Below are 21,705 nucleotides of genomic sequence, written 5' to 3'. Positions count from 1 at the left end.
TTAACTGGGTTGACTACATAATAGTAAGCAACTTTAAAAAAGATATATAATTATAGCTGTATCTCGCAGTTCGCATTTTTTACTTCCCCCGGTATATTTCGATAATACGGTCTTGGTCAACGTATTCAAAGATGTGTGGTGCATCCATCAAGATGCCGACAGTTCCAGCAGTGGTCACGATGAAGAAGATGTACAGCTGCAATCTATCGATCACCATGGCGACGTACTTCCAATCCTCGCGCGTCTGCAGAGATTTATACATCATGATGTTACAAAAGTGTCTATAAATCTATTAGGTAGGTTGGTGTAGGTACTTTAATGTTATGCTAGGTACATGATAAGGTATCGATAAGCGAGCAAGGTTGTGGCATCGTTGTACTTGGCATTCATTTGTAGAAGTCTAGCAACATCAACGGACGGGACGAAAACACATACATAATTAGAGAAGAAGATTTTATAAATATAATGGTAGTAGGTACCCATAGATACGAGTATAATGTAAGGGTGTATTCCCATTTGTCGCCGCCCCACGTGATCGCCGCCGTACGTGAGGCGGGAACAGATGGGATCAAATAATTCATATGGATGCACCTATTCCAATCTGTACTCGGTGGGCACAAGCCGAGTGGGAATACCTATAGGTACACCATATACGAGTAAGATTGGTTTACCTGAATGTAAAGATCTTCGTTTCTTAAATGTTCTGCGATGAATTCGACCGCTTCAGTTGCTTTGGCGGCTTCAGGAGACAGAAGAAGAGAGTCAGAGCTCTCTGACTCCCGTCTCTCCCCGCCAAGGCCGAGCCCGCCGAGCGCGCCTAAACCGCCCAAAGCGCCCATTTCACCACCACCTCCAGCAGCCCGATTAATCTTGCAGTTAGGATGATGCAAGTCAGATAGCTCCATCGCCTCCATTTTGCTTTGGTTTGCACCGATAGCACTGAAAAGTTAAATAATAGGTTCATTCGCGAAGAGGTTGATATTTTGATTAGCCCACAATATCGTGCATTACCTGATGTGCTTAGGTAGGTCGTGCGGGGCTGCGGCGTGCGGTGGTGCGCCCATGCCGGGCATCTCCATCATCCAACGTAGGCGGGTTTTGCGTGGACGCCGCATTAGCAACGCGGCAGGCAGGTAGTGCAAGAATACACTTCGAATCCAAAGCGGCATGCTGAAAATAACAGTTAAATAAGTACCTACAGTTAAGGCTTTCTATTTATGTTTACATAAGGTCAATAGGTAGGTACTAACATAATGGGTAACGGTGGCATATGATGGCTATTAATAGTATTTCGTTCGGGTGCCCGTTTCTCAAAAGCTTGTAACTTGTAATACAAGCGGATGTCACTTTTTGACAGCTTTTGTTAGAAAGGGACTTCCAGTTGTAGGTATTACAAATTACAAGCTTTTGAAACGGGCCCCAGGCCTCTGTTCGTCCGTTGAAATCGGAGATTTTTTTTATTTGAAGTATTTTTACATTAATACGATCGCACTACAGAACTTAACTCGATGAAATTACAGTAAACTATGATTGCTATCAATGTACCTATACGTCTGTCTCGCGTCGCATTGCGCACATGGCGACCGCATGTGTGCCTACAGGAAACCGTTATTTCAGTTTGTAATGTAATTTAATAAAAAAATTGTCAATTTTGTTATTATTACCTTTATTTTTTATATTTTTTTATATATGTATTATAAACTATTAGAGGACAGTTTTCAGCTGATATGGTGACGATGACAGGGAAAGAGTAGCTTAAATATTAATGACACTCACCGATGAGTTCTAGGTCCTCTGAAGTTCCAGTTGATGATGATGACCGTGACGAGGATACTGACGGTATTCATGATGAATGTGAACAGCAGATACTTGGCGATGAGGGGCAGCACGAGCGAGGTCGGCGGAAGGATTTTCGATACCAAGAGCAGGAACACAACCAGTGACAGCAAAATGCTGATACCCAGTGTGACCTAAAATAATTACCATTTATTTAAATTTTAATAAAAAACGTCTTTGATAGATATTAACACGATATTAATCTCAATGCAATAGATAGGTACTTATATTTTGAGTGCAAGAGAGTACACGGTAAATAACGGTAGGCATCGAGACAATATATGTACTAATACAATTTATAGGTTATTTGAAAACACCTACTTAAGATTTTTTTTACATTTGAAATAAATAAAAAATAAGTTTTGTTTTTATATTGTACATATTGAAATAAATTATACGAAGTGAATCTCGCTCGTAGGTGCTTATATGTTGGTGCGAGTACATTGTGAGTAATAGATGCCTACGGGAGTAGGCCTATTCAGATCTTATCTTAAACTAATGAGTATAAAAAAAGTACTTTTGACTTCTTTACCTTTTCCCCAGCTTCAGCAGGCAGATAGAATACCAACACACAAAGGAATGAGATAAGCACGGTGGGCAGAATCAAGTTGACAGTATAGAACAAGGTCTTCCTTCTTATAATAATGTAGAACGTAATGTCTGTCTCAGTAGGATGGTTTCCCTCGTAAATGTTCAAGTACGCGGGCACTTCTATGATATCCCATGTTCCAGATTTCCAGTAATCAGACAGATCCACGAAATTCTTATTGTTGTACAAGGCGAGAGAGACTTGGTCGCCGTTGAAAGTCCAAGATCCGAATTTCATGATGCAGGTTTGTTGATCGAATGGGAAGTATGTTACATCGATAGTGCATGAACTCTGTAAAATTAAAAAAAAATGTACTTAGGTCACTTCTCTTTCTATTCGGTGCCATGGCTAGTGTCTGTACCATTACTAAGTAAGTAGAGTATTGGAAGAGATACCAACATGTCTATGGTAGAGGCACTGGCCCTTAGAAGTTAATTTAAGGCAGTCGTATGTAGTACAAATTTAATGTATTATAAGGACCCATTTGCATGCTGTCAAAAACAGCTAAAAAGGCTTGGAAATGTAACTTTATAACACCTCTATGTAAAACCCTTTTTATGTGCAAATAAATGATTATGATTATGACTATGAAGGCCTTACATCCCCCATCTGATCTTACAAAGATTTTAGTATGGATGGTTACCTGGTATATGGCAGGGGGTACCCAAAGTACTTCGCCATTAGGGTAGATGAGAACGTTAGATTTATATCGCACTTCGTAGTTGCCGTCAGCGCTGTAACAATGTGTTTATTTATCAAAAATGTAATTAATAGCATCAATAATTCAAAAACGACAACAGTGGTATATTGTCAATTCGTGACATGGTTGGTCGATGTCACTGGTAAACTGAGAAATATTGTTAGAAATGAAATCAATAAATGATATAAAATCTTAAAGTAGACATTAGCAGCTTCCGTAATAATCTTGTCTATTTTATAAATAAATATGTTGAATTGCACTCCTGCAATACATCTTACCTCGTGTAAATAGTGTGGGGACAAAAAATAGAGCGTTAGAGCGGGTATTTCAGTACTTCGTATGCATATTATGTACCTACCTATTATGTCTGTAGGTATAGAGAAAAACTTTGATACTAACTTGTTGAAGAGCACGATATCCGGTTTCCAGACTTTGTCAGGGGGTAGTCGCAGCACACCGATGCCTCCGTAGTCAGCCTCGTCCCACATCAGCTGATAATCCATCCATACTAAACGTAGCCACACATTCGATTTCATAATTTGATTCTTCTCGTTCTGAAATGTTAATCATCCTAATATAATAAACATAATTATATGTTCTTATCGTATGTTTTAGGGCGTTTTTTTTTTGTTGTCCCAAACACTTTTTTTCCAAATTTGGGTTTTTTTTATGTTATTTCTACTCAGAATCACGAGCTCTTTCTATCCTAATAGGAGAAAAAAAGTGGTTTAAGGTTTTTATTTCCATTCCGTCACCATTTTTCATAGACTTTGTATGGTGGTCGCGTAATGGAAAGATCGAAAAATGTATGGAAATTTTGGGACACTTTTTTTCTAATTAATGATTTAATTAATGATTTTTTTTTAATTAATGATTGTTGCTCAATCACGTCAGAAGGGCTAAAAAGATTTAGATGTAAAAAGATATCCGCTACTGTTTATTCCGGAAATTACTTATAAGGGGGTGAATTGGGGGTTGAAAATTTGTACCCTCCGTACCTACATACATAGGCTAGAATTGGACATATATCTAACTGTTTATCTACAAGCCGTTTTCTATTTCGAAGTAAAAAGAGTTTAATACGTAGAGCGCCACTGATTACCAAAGTATTTATTAAATGTAAAGGACATTCTAATAGGGTACGGGCATTAAGTATAATGGGCAATATGACATACAACGTTGATAAGCTGGACGAAAGCTAGGCCAAACCGCACGTCGACCTTCTGTGTCATGTTTTGCACCGGCCGTATGAGCTTGTTGTATCCTCTGAATAGATCGCGCACTAAGCGCTCTTCGTCCTCTGAACACCATCCTGTTAAAACATCCACAATGTATTAGTATTTCAACTTTTTATTTCGGTTATAATAGCGGAATTCTTAGATTCGCACGTTATCTGTCACTCGCTTGGTTCCGTGATGCTGCAGCGCTCGCAGATCAATAAGACACGACCGCGAGATGAATGTGCATATAACTACGTGAAAACTGAACAGGTATTAAAAATATTATTATATTCTTCATAAAGCACAGGTAATAAATATACTAAGGTACTTAATAAATATAATCAAATATATATTTGGAAATTGAATCGTTACCTAAGATTATAGTTGTTGTGATACTGTTTAGTTTCTACTAATCGGTTCGTGGTTGGTTTGCTTTTGTTAATTATTATTGAGCTTTCCACATCACTTGCTTGGTTAAAACTCGAGTCATCACACAAATAGTTTAATACACGAAAATGCAAAAATAAAAATACACATAATCTATTAAGTAATTGTTTAGTATCTCGTTTTTTCTTAAGCAAACAATTCCTTTTATAAACACCGCTGTTACTTTTTGATGAAGCATAGGTAAGTATCTTTATTTTGTTAATGTTGTTTTGTTTTTTGAGTATCGTATCGTATCGTAACTGACCTGAGTAGAGCACGGCGAGCAGCGCGGCCAGCAGCAGGCAAGCGCGCGTCCCGCCCGACATGGCGGCCCTCTGCCGCGAGTAACGCCGCGCGCCGCCTCCCGGCCCACTCCCTATCTATTCACAAACCATTCCTTACACAACCGGGAGCTCTTCGCTTCTTACCCGCTAAATTCAACAACGTAGCCCTAACCAGAGCTCAGACTTATACTGGTTGGCTTGTGACGATGTCTATGGATATATTTCTGACAGGGTTTTGAATAGCTCTGCCTTTTAAACGAAAAACGTTACAACGTAGCTCAAGTCAAGCCATACATACTGCATTTGCCTTAGTACATTTTGACAGTAACAGGGTTTTCTCGCTCTCAGGGAATACACTCTACTTCCTGGCGTTTTTTATCTTGAAGTCCATGTTTTTAGATTTACCCTCATCAAAAGGAAAAGGGCAAAGATCGATTAAAGGGATAAACTTTTCTATTTACTTGCAGCGTCTTTTTGATAAGACATACATAATGCATTATCAAATAAACGAGTAGGTACTCGACACACTCTAATGTACACTTTTTGTATCAAGAACATATTAGTAGGTACTAATATCAGTATCAATATTAAAGGAATAATGTTTCACCCACGCGTTTTTAAATACGTCCATTAAAACGCAAAATTGCTTTATTTTCGTATGTTGACTTACGACAGTTTCAATTCAAAAATTAGTTTCATAAGGTGTCAATGTGAGTACCTCAGTTTTCTTTTTCATATCCTTAACATTTGAATTGAATAGGTACTTAGCAGAGTACTCGTACTTAAGCATTTAACGAATTGCTAAATGCAGCGGTTTACTTTGATAACGAGGCGAAGATAGAGCGAGTACCGAGCAGTACCTATGAGAGGTTCCAGTGACCTGCAGTAACCCTGCACTCTACTAAAGCCGCCCGCCCGCCCAACCACCACTTAGCGCTAAAATGCACAATACAGACATGCTCAAGAAAGCCTTACGATTTTTGCGATTCATGGGTAAGTACCTAAGATTTTAGCAACACCTGATAATTACTTTTCGGTTTAATACGTCTGTACCATCGCCCACACTGTTAACTCTACATCGGTGGACCTTATGCCTTTTGTAATAAGGTCCACCGATGTACAGTTAGAAGTGTTGCAGTTTGTACTCATTGTAATCATCAGCAGTAAATTCAGGGTATTTACCTATTTTCCGAGAGATAAAGCATAAAGAAAATACATAATTTCATATAAGTATGCATGAGATTAAAATTTCGTGATTTTAATTAAATGATTACTTAGTTCTTTATTTTATATCCATGCTTACGTTGAATTACCACGTTGTTTTATCGCACTCACAGGGAGGTGGCCTAGGAACAAACTCGTATGACTGTGAACGCATACTCGTATTAGGTATAGTACATTGCAATTATTCAGGTTTCACTGTATATGCGTTGGTCGTGGCAGTCAATGAGTTATGCTGCCTCCGTACCTATATGTACGGATTTAGGTTCTAATTTGTATTTTCTGTAGGTACTTAAAAGTTGTGGTATACGTAACCCAATGTCGTTGATATAGGTTTATGGAACCTAGCCTTAACTTTCGAAAAAAAAGAGTATTTTTTTTGTGTGTACGAACGACCTAAATGTCCGTTTGGCATTGCCTCGCTAGCATTTTTGTTTAGATAAGTAATCAATCAAATCTGCATCCAATTTAATTTTATTTCACTGAGTTTATTTTCTTCAAGTTTCTGGTTTATACTACTATACCTGTATTTATTTATTTTAGGGCGTCCGCTAGCTGGCGCGGTTGCACCGAGCGGGTGAGCGGGTTAACGAAATATAATATGAGCCACGCTAACTGGCGCGGACGGGTGAGACGGATTTTATCTACCTACCCTTTACCTACCTACTATGGCACCCGCGTGCGTGCACCCGCGTTGTAACCGGGCCAGCTAGCGGGCGCCTTAATATAATTCGGTAGGTACCTACACTAGTTACTCGCTCAATAATCTCCTAATTACCTATAGCGACCATTAACTGGACTAGACAGTTTGGACACTATAGGTAATATACATACCTACCTTGTACTGAAAATATCGGTTCATTAATTTAAAGTTTTTGTGACATCAACAGACTGTAGGTATATATTGGCGTGTAATCCTTTTATGACATCCTGCATACCTACAGGCATCTACTATCCAGACAATACTTAGGTAAAACTACTATTGCTAAAAGAGACTATTCAATACGAGTACTTACTATTAAACAAGCAATATATTATATATATCTATGTATGTAAATTTGATCACGTAAACTGCTCTAACGATTTCGGCAAGTTTTATTTTAGGCTCCTTGCCTTGACGGAATATTGAAATTCAAATTCATAAAGAGCTTGTTCTTGGAAACGTCCATAGTATTTCTTTTATCAACTATTAGTTTCCCATTCAAAGCAGAATTGAATTCGTTATCTGCATTGCGTTAATCAGGCTGAGCAGTCGAAGGCATGCACGGGAGCTCGCCCGGCGGCGCCGCGGCCCTCTGCGCATGTGCCAACATCCCACGGGATAGCATCGATTGTCTTCAACCACGGTGCTCGATGCGTTCCCTAACCGACTGCCAGGAATAAATAGGTCAGGGTTGCTCGGTCACACAATAATATCTACGAGATCATCTGATAATTAAATAAAACTCCACGTTCTCATTCGTTTATATTTAATAAACAAAATGCAATTCAGATTATTAACCCTAACAATTGTACAAATCATTGGGACAGAGGTCGTCCGTCGCCGTCGGAGGCCGCGTACCGCGCTGGCACCAGCGGCCGCTGGTTAGTGGCCAGTGGCCACAGGCGCCGTGGCCGCGCTACGCGGCAGCCACCACTCGGCTCGCTCTCGTCACGCAACCGACACAGAGTGGTCGATGATACGATATTTACAACAATAAGTAAACAAGGAAACTGCGTTCCCGAACGAAAACATTGGCTTCATAATCATAGACGGTCCGCAACTTCCAATGGGCCGTTTTAGATTATATACAAGCGCTGCCTTGCAGAAGAAAAACATGAAAAACGATGCGAGGGTACATTGCTTTCCAAACGTGTATCCGCGCACTCGCTTTCTTATGCGATGTTTTCCTCCTAAAAGGGTAACAATGTTTTCTAGAACTAAACGTTAAAGTATGAACTGTATCGTTATTAACATGACTTTTAAGGTTTTATTACATAATTCATCGAACAAAATCGTTATTGCGTCGTATCTTAAGAATAATAATGTAACTTGATGAGGTATAGCCGGTGGCAGTGAAATGGGTAAGATGGTACTTATGCGTTGACTCATTGTACTATGTCGTCAGTAATAGGCACGTCAGTCGTACATTAGGTAATACGACAACATAAAATGGATGTAAGTAGACTGGTTGATTTTTGACTGATTCATATGAATAAATGTTCAAATTCGTTATGTTTACTTAATTCTTAGGATAATTAGGTAGTTTGTTTATTAATTGTCAAAATTTTAATAATGGGGAGCGCAAAAGCTAAGATCGGCAGTTTACTAACTGCTCGTTATTAAGATACGGTAACGGTATTGAAAAGATGTATAAACATGTTATCATGTATGTTAATTTATTATTTGTATAACTCGCTCCGAAAGACCAGGTACGATTTTAATAAAATAAGACTTTGTTTAACTACAACTTTTAACGAATGTTTTATTAAGCTATAAGCCATGGATATTTTACCATTTATAACAATATCGACCCGTTCACAACGAGGCATATCACAACCTGTACCAATTGAATCAACATTGTTTGTAAAGTTCTATACTAGCTACGGACACAAATACATCCGAAAATAAATAAGGGTCGTAACCACGATTCACGGAATCGAACAAGAATAAGGAAACAAAGGGCCATTGCCTTACTGCCCAAATCCTAAACTGTACAATAGATTTCAAGAATCGAGAAAGTTTTAACAAAGTTTAAATTTTAAATGCGAACCAGGTCGTTCAACGGTATGAAGGAAGACGTTTTTGTGCTAATATTTTTATAATCGGCCGCCGTATCGGCTTGCAACCATCTCAATTGTAAGTAGTCTAGCGTGGACCTTTTAGCTGGCGCCACCGCCACGGTGTCTCGGACAGGATGGTGAACTTGGGACCACTTATGTAAGAAGGGCATCGCGCTGTCGCCGTGCTATGGAGTGCACGCGCACCAGTCAGTGAAAGCTTCCCCTAGCGTGACAACGATTCATAGATTCTTCAGGTAACAAGAGCAAGAGCTGCTGGTGGAAGGAAGAAAACTTTAAGGGGATTAAGATGGGCAGTATTCGGTTGAGCGCAGGGGGATGGCAGTTCGATCAGCGTTAACTTATTACTATAGGGAGGCGCGGGGGCGGAGGCCGACGGCGGCAACTTCATCGCCGCAGCGGCCGCGCCCGCGCCGACTCGCACATCACAACTTAACAAGTATTCGCGGTATCACAGAACGTTACGCACGTGCAGCCGCAGCCGCAAGCGCGCGGGTCGCTACGACACCATGATGTGGGGCGCGGACAGCAGCACGGCTAGCGTGGCGATGATTGTGAACAGGGTAAAGATAATAAGGCACAGTCTGTCCACGACCATGGCGGCGAACTTCCAGTCGCGCGAAATGTCCGCATCTTCGTCATCTTTGCGCATCTGGAACAAAGTAGCCAAGTAAATAACGCTCATATTATCGAAATTAAAATTCATCTATAACGGCATTAACCTTTACCTGATCTGTGATGACTCGAATTTCTTTGAGAATGAGCGAAAGCTCATAGTCGACACCGAAGCAGCTGTGCGCAGCTATCCCCGCCCCGTTCTCCTCTCCGCCCCCCCTGCAACAGTTATGGCTCTGTAGACAATGCGGATGCCTGCGCTCTACACTACACAGGTGGGACCGAGGATTCGAGGGAACTACAGGAATTATGCTCAAAAATTTAATGAGACCCATGACCCACAAAAGCTGATAATTTACTGACTGATGACTGATTCCACTAATAGCTATTAGGGCCGGGTGACTGCGGAACGTTCAAGGCGGGGGTAAAATATCGAAACCGTGCTATTTACGGCGGCGAGTAGTGTTCGTGTAGATCGTCGAGGGACCTGTAGTATCGGCAGCAGGCGGGCTGCTGCGCGTGCCCGTGTCGGAAGTCGTCGTCGATATCGAGCACGTTGGCGAGCAGCGACTTGGAGGAGCGCTCGCGCAGCTCCAGGTCGGGCGGCGGCGGCGCGCGCGTCGGCGGCGGCGTCGCTGCCGAGCCCGGCCGCGACATGCGCAGGATCCACGGCAGCCAGTATAGGAATACGCATCGGATCTGCGCAAAACCACACATATAAGTTCTATATTTGAGCACGGTTTTCATAATTCGTTTATTTATTTTTTCTACTCCCGTACTTTTATTTGTCATTAAAAGGGTCGTTCACACACCTTTAAAACCCTACCTTATAGTCGTCAAGACAAGTCTTTAGTCTATTCCCCAAAAAAGAATTTGCTTCGCCTCAAATTGTTACTCACGCCACTCGCCTTTTTTGACCTTTCTTAAACAACGGTTGCATAAAATACTATTATGAGAAAGGGCCGACAAGTTACGGTACTTAGGGCTTTCTCGAAAATAAAGACTTGTATAATAAAATATCGTAAAATATAAGTTGAATATAGAGTCCTTCGAAGTTAATTGTACTGACACTACTGACTTGAATATAACAAAGTGATGGAGTGTTATTTTCAAGACATAAACGTCATGTTTTCATAGGAATTTGACATTCCCACACTTTGAATGCCTTGCAGATTTAGCTTAGTCCGACACTACCTATACAAATACAAAAAAAAAAGCAGATTTACCCAATCGCTCATTTCGTGTGTGTCCGCGTGCCGATGGTGGTAGTTGAGTATGAGGATGGTGGAGACGACCGAGGAGGCCACCATGAACATGATGCAGTTGAAGTACGTGCCCAGCAGCGGCACCGCGTCCGACGTCGCCGGCATCGTCTCCGCCACCATGTTCAGGAACACCGTCAGCGACAGCAGAATCGTTACACCTGAGACGAGACAGTGATGTAGGTAGGTATTATGAAAAAGGGGTCGTCATCTTCCTTGCGTTGTCCCGACATTTTGCCACGGCTCATGGGAGCCTGGGGTCCGCTTGGCAACTAATGCCAAGAATTGGCGTAGACACTAGTTTTTACGAAAGCGACTGCCATCTGACCTTCCAACCCATAGGGTAAACTAGGCCTTATTGGGATTAGTCCGGTTTCCTCACGATGTTTTCCTTCACCGAAAAGCGACTAGTAAATATCAAATGATATTTCGTACACAAGTTCCGAAAAACTCATTGGTACGAGCCGGGGTTTGAACCCGCGACCTTCGAATTGAAAGTCGCACGCTCTTACCGCTAGGCCACCAGCGCTTCAGCGCAAAGGGGTATTACTATGTATTCGATTTCGAGATTTTCTGATAGGTATTATGGCACAGTTGCACATGCCATCTTCTCTGAGTACCTGATTGTTACACTCGTAATCTAATTGACTTATCTTGAAATCGTATAAAGTGTTGTAGTAAGTTTTTGAAAGATGAGGTCGTTACAACTCGGTTTAAACTGTCCTTTATTAGCTCTTGTAAATATTATTAATAAGCTTGTAACTTTATATCTATTGCAATTCTAAATAAATATGTCCGTTTCTTTTGCTTTTCAAAAGGGATTAGATATTATCAACTTTAGTGCATAAGCATTTTATTTCATTGATCGACAATAAACCCTACCTCTGCGCATGACGCATACGTTGCGCTCAAATGCATAGTATAATGTTCGGTGGGTACATAAAATACTTTTAACTGCTCCGAGCTACGGTGTAGCAGACAAACTTACCTAACGAAAGTTTCTCGCCAGAGTCCGGCGGCAGCGTGAATCCGAGCAGCGCCATGGAGGCGATGAGCACGCACGGCACGATCAGATTGAAGAAGTAGTAGAGCGTCTTGCGCCGGATCACCACCGCGAACGTGATGTCGATGTACGGCTCCGGACAGCAGTTGTAGTAGATTTCGTTGCGCTTGCCCGGCACACCTGAGTTATACACAGATTTTGGTTTCTAAATTTGTCGTTATAGGTACAAGTTCGTATCAATACATGTTTTACTAATGAATACTTTCAAATAGGTGGCTTTAAAGATAGGGGGTTTAGGGTTGCCTCGCTTTTACCCTGAAGCCCAATTTTTTCAATGTTAACTTGTGTTCTCGTATGTAAACCATATACCACCATGGAAAAGTTAAAACGATTTGGAGCAAAAACAAAAAAAAAAAATAGATATTAACACGATAAATTATTACGATTGATACTCACCTATAAGCTCCCATTCACCGTTCGTGACAAAACTGCTTATGTCCCCACCCGCTTCGTCTTGAAGTTGAAGGTCCAACTGTTAACAGATGACACAAGGATCAGTAAGTATTAAAATTGTGTCTAATCCTTAAGTGATTTTAATTTACTCGTAATATGAGATACTCGAATAGATATGTACCTATTTATTCAAGAAAAGGTAGCCAGTAGGTACGTAGTACCTACATACTAACAAAAAAATCTGTCAATATTCAGACTGATAATGTTCCCAATGTTGATAAAAGCACAAATAAATGATAAATTATGTTAGAACAAGCGTGTTTGAAAGACAATTTCTTAAGTATCTTATTAGGTATGCGGTAGCGTTTGGGAAGTAAGAGGAACTTACTTGATATCCATCGTAGGTCCAACTGCCGAACTTCATCTCGCAGCGCTGGTCGTCGAAGGGGAACCACGTGATGTCGATTTTGCAGGTGCTCTTGAAGATCCCGGGCGGCACGTACAAGCACGAGCCGTTGTTGCGCACCACTACGTTCGTCGGGTATGTGCTGTCGAAGCCTTCGTCGGCGCTATATCACAAAATATACCTGTTTATTTAGTCCACATTTATAGACGGGTCTAACGCGAAATTTATTCAATTACCTTTATTTACCGACGTTTCGACACAGGTTTCACTGGTCATGGTCGCGGCTAACCACCCCGCCGCACTGGAGTTAGCCGCGACCATGACCAGTGAAACCTGTGTCGAAAGGTCGATAAATAAACGTAATTGAATAAATTTCGCGTTAGACCCGTCTATAAATGTGAGTTAATATGTGTTCAAAACGCGAAGGTTTTAAATATTATACTGTTTATTTAGGTTCTTTAGGCGTTATTAAAGCTATCTAAATCTATATTTTCATCGGACACTTTCTGTTCATGCTGCTAAGAGCGACTCGTGAATTTAAGGTTCTTGTATTCATTATTATTATTTATAAAGTTAATTACAATGATTTAATTACAAAAGTATCGTTGAACCATTAAGGTCCCTTCCGCAGGAGATTGTATATCTGTATGTTGTGAAAGAGCAGAGGTTGAAGAACAGCAATGTGTTACTTTAATGAGAAATATAAACTTTTCGTGTGGTTTGTATAATTCCCTATGGAATTTCTGTCATAGTTATCAGATTAACAAGCTTAGTGGCCGTAACTTGTCTGTTTCGTAACATAACTATGCTGACGGTATAGACAGTATTTAGAACGTTTTACTTAACTTCAAGCCAGACAAGATATGACGGAAATGCCCTACTATATTCGTACTAAGATTATTTGTTATTGCGGTTTAGAAACCGTATTTTTTTAATAAGTGTCGATTTTAGTATTTCATTAGTAAAAAACGAGTATGTTTATAAAACTTGCTGTAAATGTTGTTTACCTATTGTACATGAGGACATCTGGTTTCCATAGCCTGTGGGGTGGCACTCTTAAGTCTTTGACCCCGCCGAAATCAGAAGTGTTCCATCTCAAGTTCATATCATTCCATTCCTGTACAGACAAACATATAAAAGTAAGAAAATTATTAATTTCCTGTGGTAGTAAGTAAACAGGTACGTTTTAACTGAGTCACTTTATCTACGTTAATGTCGCAACTAGTGCACAATAAAAAACGTTCAATAAAAGGAATACTTTTATCAAAATAATTAATTTGATTCAATTTAGTTTTATTTATTTTAAATACACGGTGTTCTTATAAAGCTCCGCCGTTACTTAGATAAAAATAAATAAATGATTGATTATCTTCAAAATGGAGTTACATAGTTAGAAAATCGGTTTCTTTTAGAAATTAACTTATTTTAAGCTTCGAAATGCACCCTTGAAATTAACGGAGTTTAATAAAAATACGGTGTATATCGTATAGTATACATAAAAATATGAATTAGTGCCTTGTTATACAGAATTATGTATATTTATTTACTTATTACATTATTTGTAAATGTAAATGTAGAGTCGGTTAAAAGAGGGATTATGAAAGATGGTTTTCAGGCTTCCGTACCCGAAGGGTCACAAATGGAACCCTATTACAAAGTCTCCGCTGCCCGTCCGTCTGTCTGCCTATCCGTCTGTTAGCGGGCTGTATCTTCAGAACTGTGACCTAGACTGAAAATCCCATGGGGCGCGAGTTAGACTCATAAATATTTGTCCGGTTACGTGAGTAAATATCCACGATCATATCATGAGTGTTTTATTTGGGTCCATTTTAAAACGACCTACAGTTAAAGTATCAGCAACGAATGCCAGTTTAACGTCAATAGCGTTAACGAGTGTTCGATCAGCAAACATGGATACAATAGGTAGTTTAATCGTGTAAAGTGAGGGCTAGTCCTATAACTAAGTAAATTTTGCGGCTTTTATGAGAAATAGTATTAACATCACTTCATATAAGTAAACATACTAAGTAAGTTGATGGATACAATAACTAATAGCGTAATTGCTGAACACACAGATAAACACATTAGGTCATGTCAGGTGTGTTAAATGGTATAGCTACGTGTACTCACCAGTTTGAGCCAGATGTTCGTTATTAATAGCTGGTTCTTTTCATCCTGCGAACAAAATTGAATTGCTGAATATACATGCCAAAATATATGAGCGTTTTAACCGCTGACATTATGTTAAACGATATTAAATTGCAAGCAATTACGTACCCACAAACCGATCCTTTACACCCATTTTAATCAAGGCTTTACACAATTCCAACAGATTACCACGCGATTTTAATGTCAGGTAATTAACACCTTGTCAGTGAATCATGCGAGTTTTTATTTGTTTACCATTTTTGTAAGTCGAATCGAAAAGTGGAGATCCGTTTTAATTGATTGAAATAAATAATCGTTATATAAGAAATATTTGATCAAGACCGCAACTCTCTACCCCCTAAAACGCAGGCTACTAGGATTTTCTACTCGAAGGAAAATTAATATTGACATACTTAAAAGTAATTTTCAGAAATCAATTTTGAATTACTTGATACTTTATTTACATTTAGCTTGATCAATTCAAGCTAAACATAACAATTCCTATTCATTCTTCAGGAAGAAAACGATGTAACTTAAACAAGTAGTTATATACCTATTTTTTTAGTTATATAAATAAACGGTTGGCGTACACTTTTAACAACTAAAATTAATATTTGCGCTGTTTTTGTAATAGCTCCCTTAATTAAGAAGCAGGGATTGGTAAGGTACAACTACAACGTCTTTAGACCTCTAGATATTGATGTAGCGAGGTAATGCGGAAAACCTTATAGGGCGCTCGTCAGAATCCACTTAGTGGCCTGCGGCCTTTCCGCTGCATCCCGACCTCTGCCGATCGTACCGGTTCACCGGTCCATTGGACCCCAGAGAAAGGGACGAGTGAAGTGGACTTGCACCCGCGCAACTGCTCGTCAACTATAAACAAATTCACGCGCAGATGACATAGCTATTCTTTTCTGGACTGGAGCTTCACGCTAGACAACGTCCATGATGTTTATTTAGGGTTGCCGTCATCGGAAACGATGAGGAGGACTATAGACTTTAGTGGACCACGTTGGCTAAGGTTTCTTCAACACATTCTAGTGGTCAGGTGATGATAGCAGCAGTTACAACGTAGTTGTACGTACCACGTCAATGATCTGCATGAGTGTAAGGCCGAAGGAGAGCTGCAGTGGGTCGCTCTCGTTGACCACGGGCCTCTCCAGCACGTTGTAGTGGTCGAGCAGGTGGTGGAGCAGCCGCTTCTCGTGATAGCCGCCACGCACCCCTGGACAAACATCACCTGGCTTAGAATTTACACAATTATGTATATGTATTAATGTCATTGACTTATATATGGGGCATTATCTATGAAAAGGGACCTTATCGTCGATCGCGCTGAAGCCGCACAGCGTCGCGCGGCATTGTATTTATATCGGAACATCGTTAATAATGGCGTAACCGCCATCGACAATAAGGTCCCTTTTCGTAGATAACGTCACATATTACTTCGTAAAGACGTGCACTACGAAGTGGGCCAGTTCGTTTGTGCACAATTTAAATCATGTTTGTGCACATGCAGGGATCGGAACCGGTTTTTTACAAAAACTTAGAAATACCCATATTTTTCGAATTATTTTATACTCGAAATGTAGGACTCAGTTGTGTTTTTAGGTTACGACTTCGTATTATTAGATTGCCCAATTAGAAATGAAGTAATTAGCAAAGAACGAAAAAATACCGTTTCCGTTCCCATACAAAAAATACCGGTATCCGATCCCTGGCACATGGTCGCTTGAAATTATATGAAAGGGCCTATCTTTGCTTTTGAAATATTTGATAAATGTATTATTTCCTTTATAGTGGACTGAGTAAAGTTACTTTAGTGTTTTATCAGAGTATTCGTACTCGTAGCAAGCGAATGAAAACAAAATGATATCATCTTGATGTCAAAATTTAAGTTCAGATTGGCCTCCAGTACGGATATGATGGTCGTTCTTGTCTACGTGACAGCGTGATAAAACGGTGTCCGTCACTTTCTTTCCCACGGTGTTAAACAGTGACAGTTATTTTATCACGTGGATAAAGATGGATAAAGCTATCCATAATAGGCTGGCTGGGCATCTAATTTTTGACACGCAAAGCGGTAGACATTTTACAGGTTTTAGTGAAATATCAATAATACGGATTGGGGACTTCACATACACCTTTGAATTTCTTCGCAGATGTACCTATGCAGGTTTCCTCACGATGTTTCCTTCACCGAAAAGCTAGTGGTAAATATCAAATGATTTTTCGTACATACATAAGTTCCGAAAAACTCATTGGTACGAGCCAGTAAAATATCAAAATTACTAAAATTTTCTATTAAATGTTTCATGATTTTACCATAAAACGAAATCAATCTTGATTTAATTTCCTGCCTTACGCCAATTCATTTACACTAAAGTGACTGGGGTGTACCCTGACACAACAGCGCCAGAGTATAGCTATTTCGATTGTGTTTAAATTAAGAAAGTTTAAGTTGTTGTAATATTGAATATCGTGACATGACAACCACGATATAAAATTTGCAATGTAAGTGATGTAATAGTCAAACTGTCAAAACGGAATGTGGAATTATGCGCCTGACTGTTCAGATGGTATCGGAAATTGGCTTGGAATTTGATAGACCTAAGTATATAAAATGTGTCACTTCAGTGATAGTACCTACTGACAAAAACGGTCAAAAAATTATTGTGCTGGTGAAAGTAATTCAGTAGATGCGCTTACATGATGGTCTAGTCTAGACATATATTAAGCACGAAATACATATGACAGATATACTCATGAGGTTAGCAGGGTAAGATAAGAGGGATAAACTTTCGAACTATCTCAAGTACCTGGTCCATTAAAACATGTTTAAAGAAAAGTAGAGGCAATTGAGGGATATCTTTTTAACTATATTTACTATCTTACTATCTTAGGTACTAACAGGGTACCTAAGATGTACACATTTAAAACACGATTTAAAAAAGTATACGACATAATTGCTTACTATCGATACGAAACTGCTGTAGGGCTCGATAATCTTGAGGTAACCACTACCTATTTCGAGAAGTAATTTTTGGGTAAAAACAACAAGAAAATTGACAATAACGTACAATATTTCAAGGAATATATGTATAACTATTAGGGAGCTAAAAGTTCATAAAATTTCGAAATATCGGATTTTAATGCTGCTTTCATGTACTTATAGATAAAATGATAATAAAGTAAGTAAACAAGGAGATAAAAAAAAATACCAATATGTAAGGTAGATACTTCAATAAGTACCTACTTATCAATTGATGTGTTGAGTTTCTACGAAAATATATGGGCACCATTCGTCCGGACAGATTAAGATTAAGATTAATGAAAACATAAGGCTGAATAGAACAATAAATGAAGGTACCTCAATACAGTTTTTGGCAACCTCATAGTTAACAATTAAGAATATAACGTCGCGCTTTGACTGATCGGTAAGATCCGGTCATCGGTCAAAGAAGATTAGAATGATGAATTATCTTTCGCTTTTCTATCATGACATATCTGGACCAAGCCAACCAAAAAATAAAAGGCTTTTGTTCTAAAATCCGGCTGCGGCTACTAAAGCACTTTCGGCGTCCTGTAACCCCACTATAGGCCTCTTGGGGGCGGTTAAATGCTCGTTACTTACATTACCCGAAAGACTCTTGAGGTTATTTTCATCAAGTGGAACTCAAGCCAGTCTTTTGTGGAATTACAGCTCGTAGTCTGGGCGGGATGAAAATCTTTGATGTCCTGTGCGTGACTAAGCGTTTGTTTTAAAAATTGGCAGGACGTGTTGACGCACATAATAAGACGATGAAATTAAGATTAAGATGGAATTAAGATGGAATGGGATTAAGATGGAATAAAAAATATATTGAAAGCAAGTGCAATTATGCTTCGAAGTGGTTACCTAATATCCTATTTACTAACAACTATTCGAAAACATAATAAAATGCTAACTACTCTATTCTAGTTACGAACGGGATAAACTGATTCTCTGATGGGTCACAACCCCCAACATTAGTGTATCGACGCCAGGAAGAGGTGGCAATGTGTTTATTCAACGAATTTGGATCCGAGAGCGCAATTAACGGAGGCCTGGGAGCTAAGACATTTTCAGGATGTTAACTAGATACGATAAATAGGAGAATGATGTTTATTTTAGTTTTCATTTCTTAAATAAAATATTTACTGCTGAACTGTGCTACGAGCGCTACGCCGTAGCTCGTAGCAATGCGTTCCACGTAGGTTATATAGCAAAAATGGTCCAAACTGTGACAAAATGTACCCAGGCTAAAGCGTATTGATGTAACAGACATTTTGACATGAAAATAATGTCATTTTGTTATCATTCGCCCGTGCGCGTCGATCGTGCCAAATGTACGGACAAGTACGAGCAAAATGCACGCGCGAATGATAACAACATGACATCATTTGGATATCAAAATGTACATTCGAGTTGGCCTCCATAAGACCTAAAACTTGTTTCATCTTTATGAATCCCCAAGTAATCGTTTTCCTCTAGGTATTTACAAACGGGCTTCAACCGTGATTTTAGGAAGATCGCGTAGGTGTGGAGGTGCGCTCGTGACTCACCCCGCGGCCACAGCAGGCCCAGCAGCAGCAGCAGGCCCGCGGGCGCCGCCAGCAGAGCGCGGCGCGCGCGCCCGCCCATGTCAGCGCCGCGCCGCACCCGCGCCGCGCGCCGCCTCCCCGCCGCGCCGCGCCATCGCCCGCCCGCGCGCCCGCGCCCGCTTCCGCGCGACACCCACCCTCGCGCTACGACAACTACACTCCCGACCCTCTGTTAAACACGATCAGTTTAAAATTTAATTCTTTTGCCGTTAACATAAATTAGAATGATCACGACCGCTCGCCGACGGCCTCGCTCGCCGCCCAGATCTCGAGCATCGCCGACTGCGTTACGGTGAGGTTTGTGGTTACGGTGTGTTTTAAAGCATTGTTGTTTAGCGGAGTGCGGCCGACCGTGGGGCAGCGGAGCCGCCGGTGTGCGGACTGGCGGAGCGGCGGTGGGCGCGCAGCCGCGACCCCCGCGCCGACCCCGCGCCGCTGCCGCCCATTCAAGTCGCGCCGCCGCCAGCACGCAGCCTCCGACCTTGCCATCTCCCGCCAACGACGGGGTTGCCCAATACACTTTTCGCTGAAACCGATATCAACAATATCCCAATTTATTACGTTATGAGAGTAGATCTAAGCCGTGATGCATCGGCAGAAAGAATATCTGAAAACTATGAAGTAAATGGTACTTTGTTTCCTCATTACACATTCTTGATATGACACAATGAGATAAATACATGTTAGGCGCATTTTTTACAGTTTTAAGCTTTTGCCGTTGGGTTAATAAGTACTACATATTGTTATGGTAGTCAATGTTAGGCTTTTGGTCCCGTATTACTGTATAATAAATCAAGTTAATAAACCCTAAACTAAAGGGCAAAAAAAGCGCGCGGAGTGTGACATCCCCGCCCGCCGACTAAGCTTACGCTTCACCCGCACATTGTCGAAGACCTTCCGCCACTCACCACCTAAATTATGCTAATTTGCTAAAATTGCTTTTCAGAGAACATTTGATTATGCTTTGCACAGTGCTAAAATATCATTACTTGAGTACGTTCAAGAATAGGTAGTATAAATCACGCATTACGACTGGTAGTATCACTGACCTGCATCAAGTTTTCATAAAAGTAGAGAGCCCATGTGATGGATACGGTGTGCGAGTGTGCGTATCTATTTTTAATGAAGTGGATAAAATTTTGATGTAGTAACTATGGGACTACTGGGTATTGGGATTACTATTGCGATTCATTAAACGTAAAGTAATATTTTTCAGTCCTTCTTTCATACCTTTAAGGTGGGGTAGGCTAAGGCGCATAGTTACGCTCGTATATCCAGTTTTCATCTTGGTTTCTAGATTTATCATTAATCTAGAACATCAATTAATAGAGAAACTCAATAGAAAATTGAAACGAAAATTTTACATAAGAATCGATCCATCTTACCCTAAATCAAACAACCTTGATTTAATTAATACTCGTTTAATCGATTCTGAAAAGGCGGCAAAAAAAATTTATTACTGCTAAACTAGGAAAATTTTTGAAGTCTCCTAGAATATGCATAAAATACGTTTGATTTGTTAGTACTGTGCGCCATTAGGAGTATTCCTAATATCCAGCAGTTCTGTAGACGTGGAGCCGAGCGCGAGCGGGGCTGCGGCGTTGCAGGCATTGCTGGCACGGGCGCGGGGCCGGGGCGGCGGGGGATGCTGCGCGGGTGCGATCAATGAGGGCCCAGCCTCCGGCCCCGCGCCGCACCGCACTGCCTTAACCCCTGCCATTGGAGTTCTCCGCACTCGCAACATTTGCCGAGAAATTTGGAGTGCCACAGATTGCTACTTTATATGTGTATGTACTTTTCGACTGGGTAAAATATGCGGCAATCTGTACGGCGTTCATTATGTATTAAAACGGTGCCGTAAAAAACAGAAGGAAATTTTCAGCGTTGTACCTTCTGCTAAACTTCATACACAAAAAAAAACTCTTCCAAAGATTGATCCAAGCCTAATTAAAATGTTTTTTCAGGAATTTCAGTTGAAGTGCTTACGCATATATAGAAACCTGCTGAAAATTCAGTGGGCGAATTAGTACACACCTGCGCTGCTGGAGCGATTAACTGTAGATCTTGGACTCTATTCACATAGTAATTAACTTCGATGTTATCAGCTGATAACAGTATATCATCGCCTAATGAGGGGA

The 21,705-nt window shown here is 40.4% G+C and overlaps 3 protein-coding genes across 5 annotated transcripts in view; 1 reads left to right on the top strand and 2 right to left on the bottom strand.

Annotated features, from left to right (window-relative positions):
• Nucleotides 1-21,705, top strand: part of LOC134663259 (potential E3 ubiquitin-protein ligase ariadne-2) — a 295,209-nt gene that overhangs the window by 34,739 nt on the left and 238,765 nt on the right. The gene's annotated exons all lie outside the window — the stretch shown is intronic.
• On the bottom strand, nt 68-5,187 carry LOC134663240 (acetylcholine receptor subunit beta-like 1). 2 transcript variants are annotated; one of them, XM_063519637.1, is made up of 9 exons: nt 5,037-5,187; nt 4,301-4,437; nt 3,525-3,679; nt 3,069-3,159; nt 2,369-2,716; nt 1,777-1,970; nt 1,012-1,170; nt 672-939; nt 68-244 (listed from the first exon to the last, which is right to left on the bottom strand). In XM_063519637.1, exons 1-9 carry the CDS (start codon nt 5,095-5,097, stop codon nt 80-82), a joined length of 1,578 nt encoding a protein of 525 aa, XP_063375707.1. In that variant the 5' UTR covers nt 5,098-5,187; the 3' UTR covers nt 68-79. The 2 variants fall into 2 exon arrangements, with proteins under 2 accessions (XP_063375707.1, XP_063375709.1); XM_063519639.1 differs by having other exon boundaries at nt 672-918.
• Nucleotides 7,729-20,073, bottom strand: LOC134663239 (neuronal acetylcholine receptor subunit alpha-7). 2 transcript variants are annotated; one of them, XM_063519635.1, is made up of 11 exons: nt 19,529-20,073; nt 16,030-16,169; nt 14,927-14,971; nt 13,804-13,913; nt 12,779-12,959; nt 12,394-12,469; nt 11,923-12,117; nt 10,899-11,095; nt 10,124-10,371; nt 9,786-9,891; nt 7,729-9,709 (listed from the first exon to the last, which is right to left on the bottom strand). In XM_063519635.1, exons 1-11 carry the CDS (start codon nt 19,605-19,607, stop codon nt 9,557-9,559), a joined length of 1,530 nt encoding a protein of 509 aa, XP_063375705.1. In that variant the 5' UTR covers nt 19,608-20,073; the 3' UTR covers nt 7,729-9,556. The 2 variants fall into 2 exon arrangements, with proteins under 2 accessions (XP_063375705.1, XP_063375706.1); XM_063519636.1 differs by having other exon boundaries at nt 10,160-10,371; nt 19,529-20,072.

This window comes from Cydia amplana, chromosome 4, assembly GCF_948474715.1.
Source record: "Cydia amplana chromosome 4, ilCydAmpl1.1, whole genome shotgun sequence".
In the NCBI taxonomy this organism is placed as follows: Eukaryota; Metazoa; Arthropoda; class Insecta; order Lepidoptera; family Tortricidae; genus Cydia; species Cydia amplana.
The sequence above is the reverse complement of the archived record's forward strand: the minus strand, read 5'-3'. Positions and strand labels throughout refer to the sequence as shown.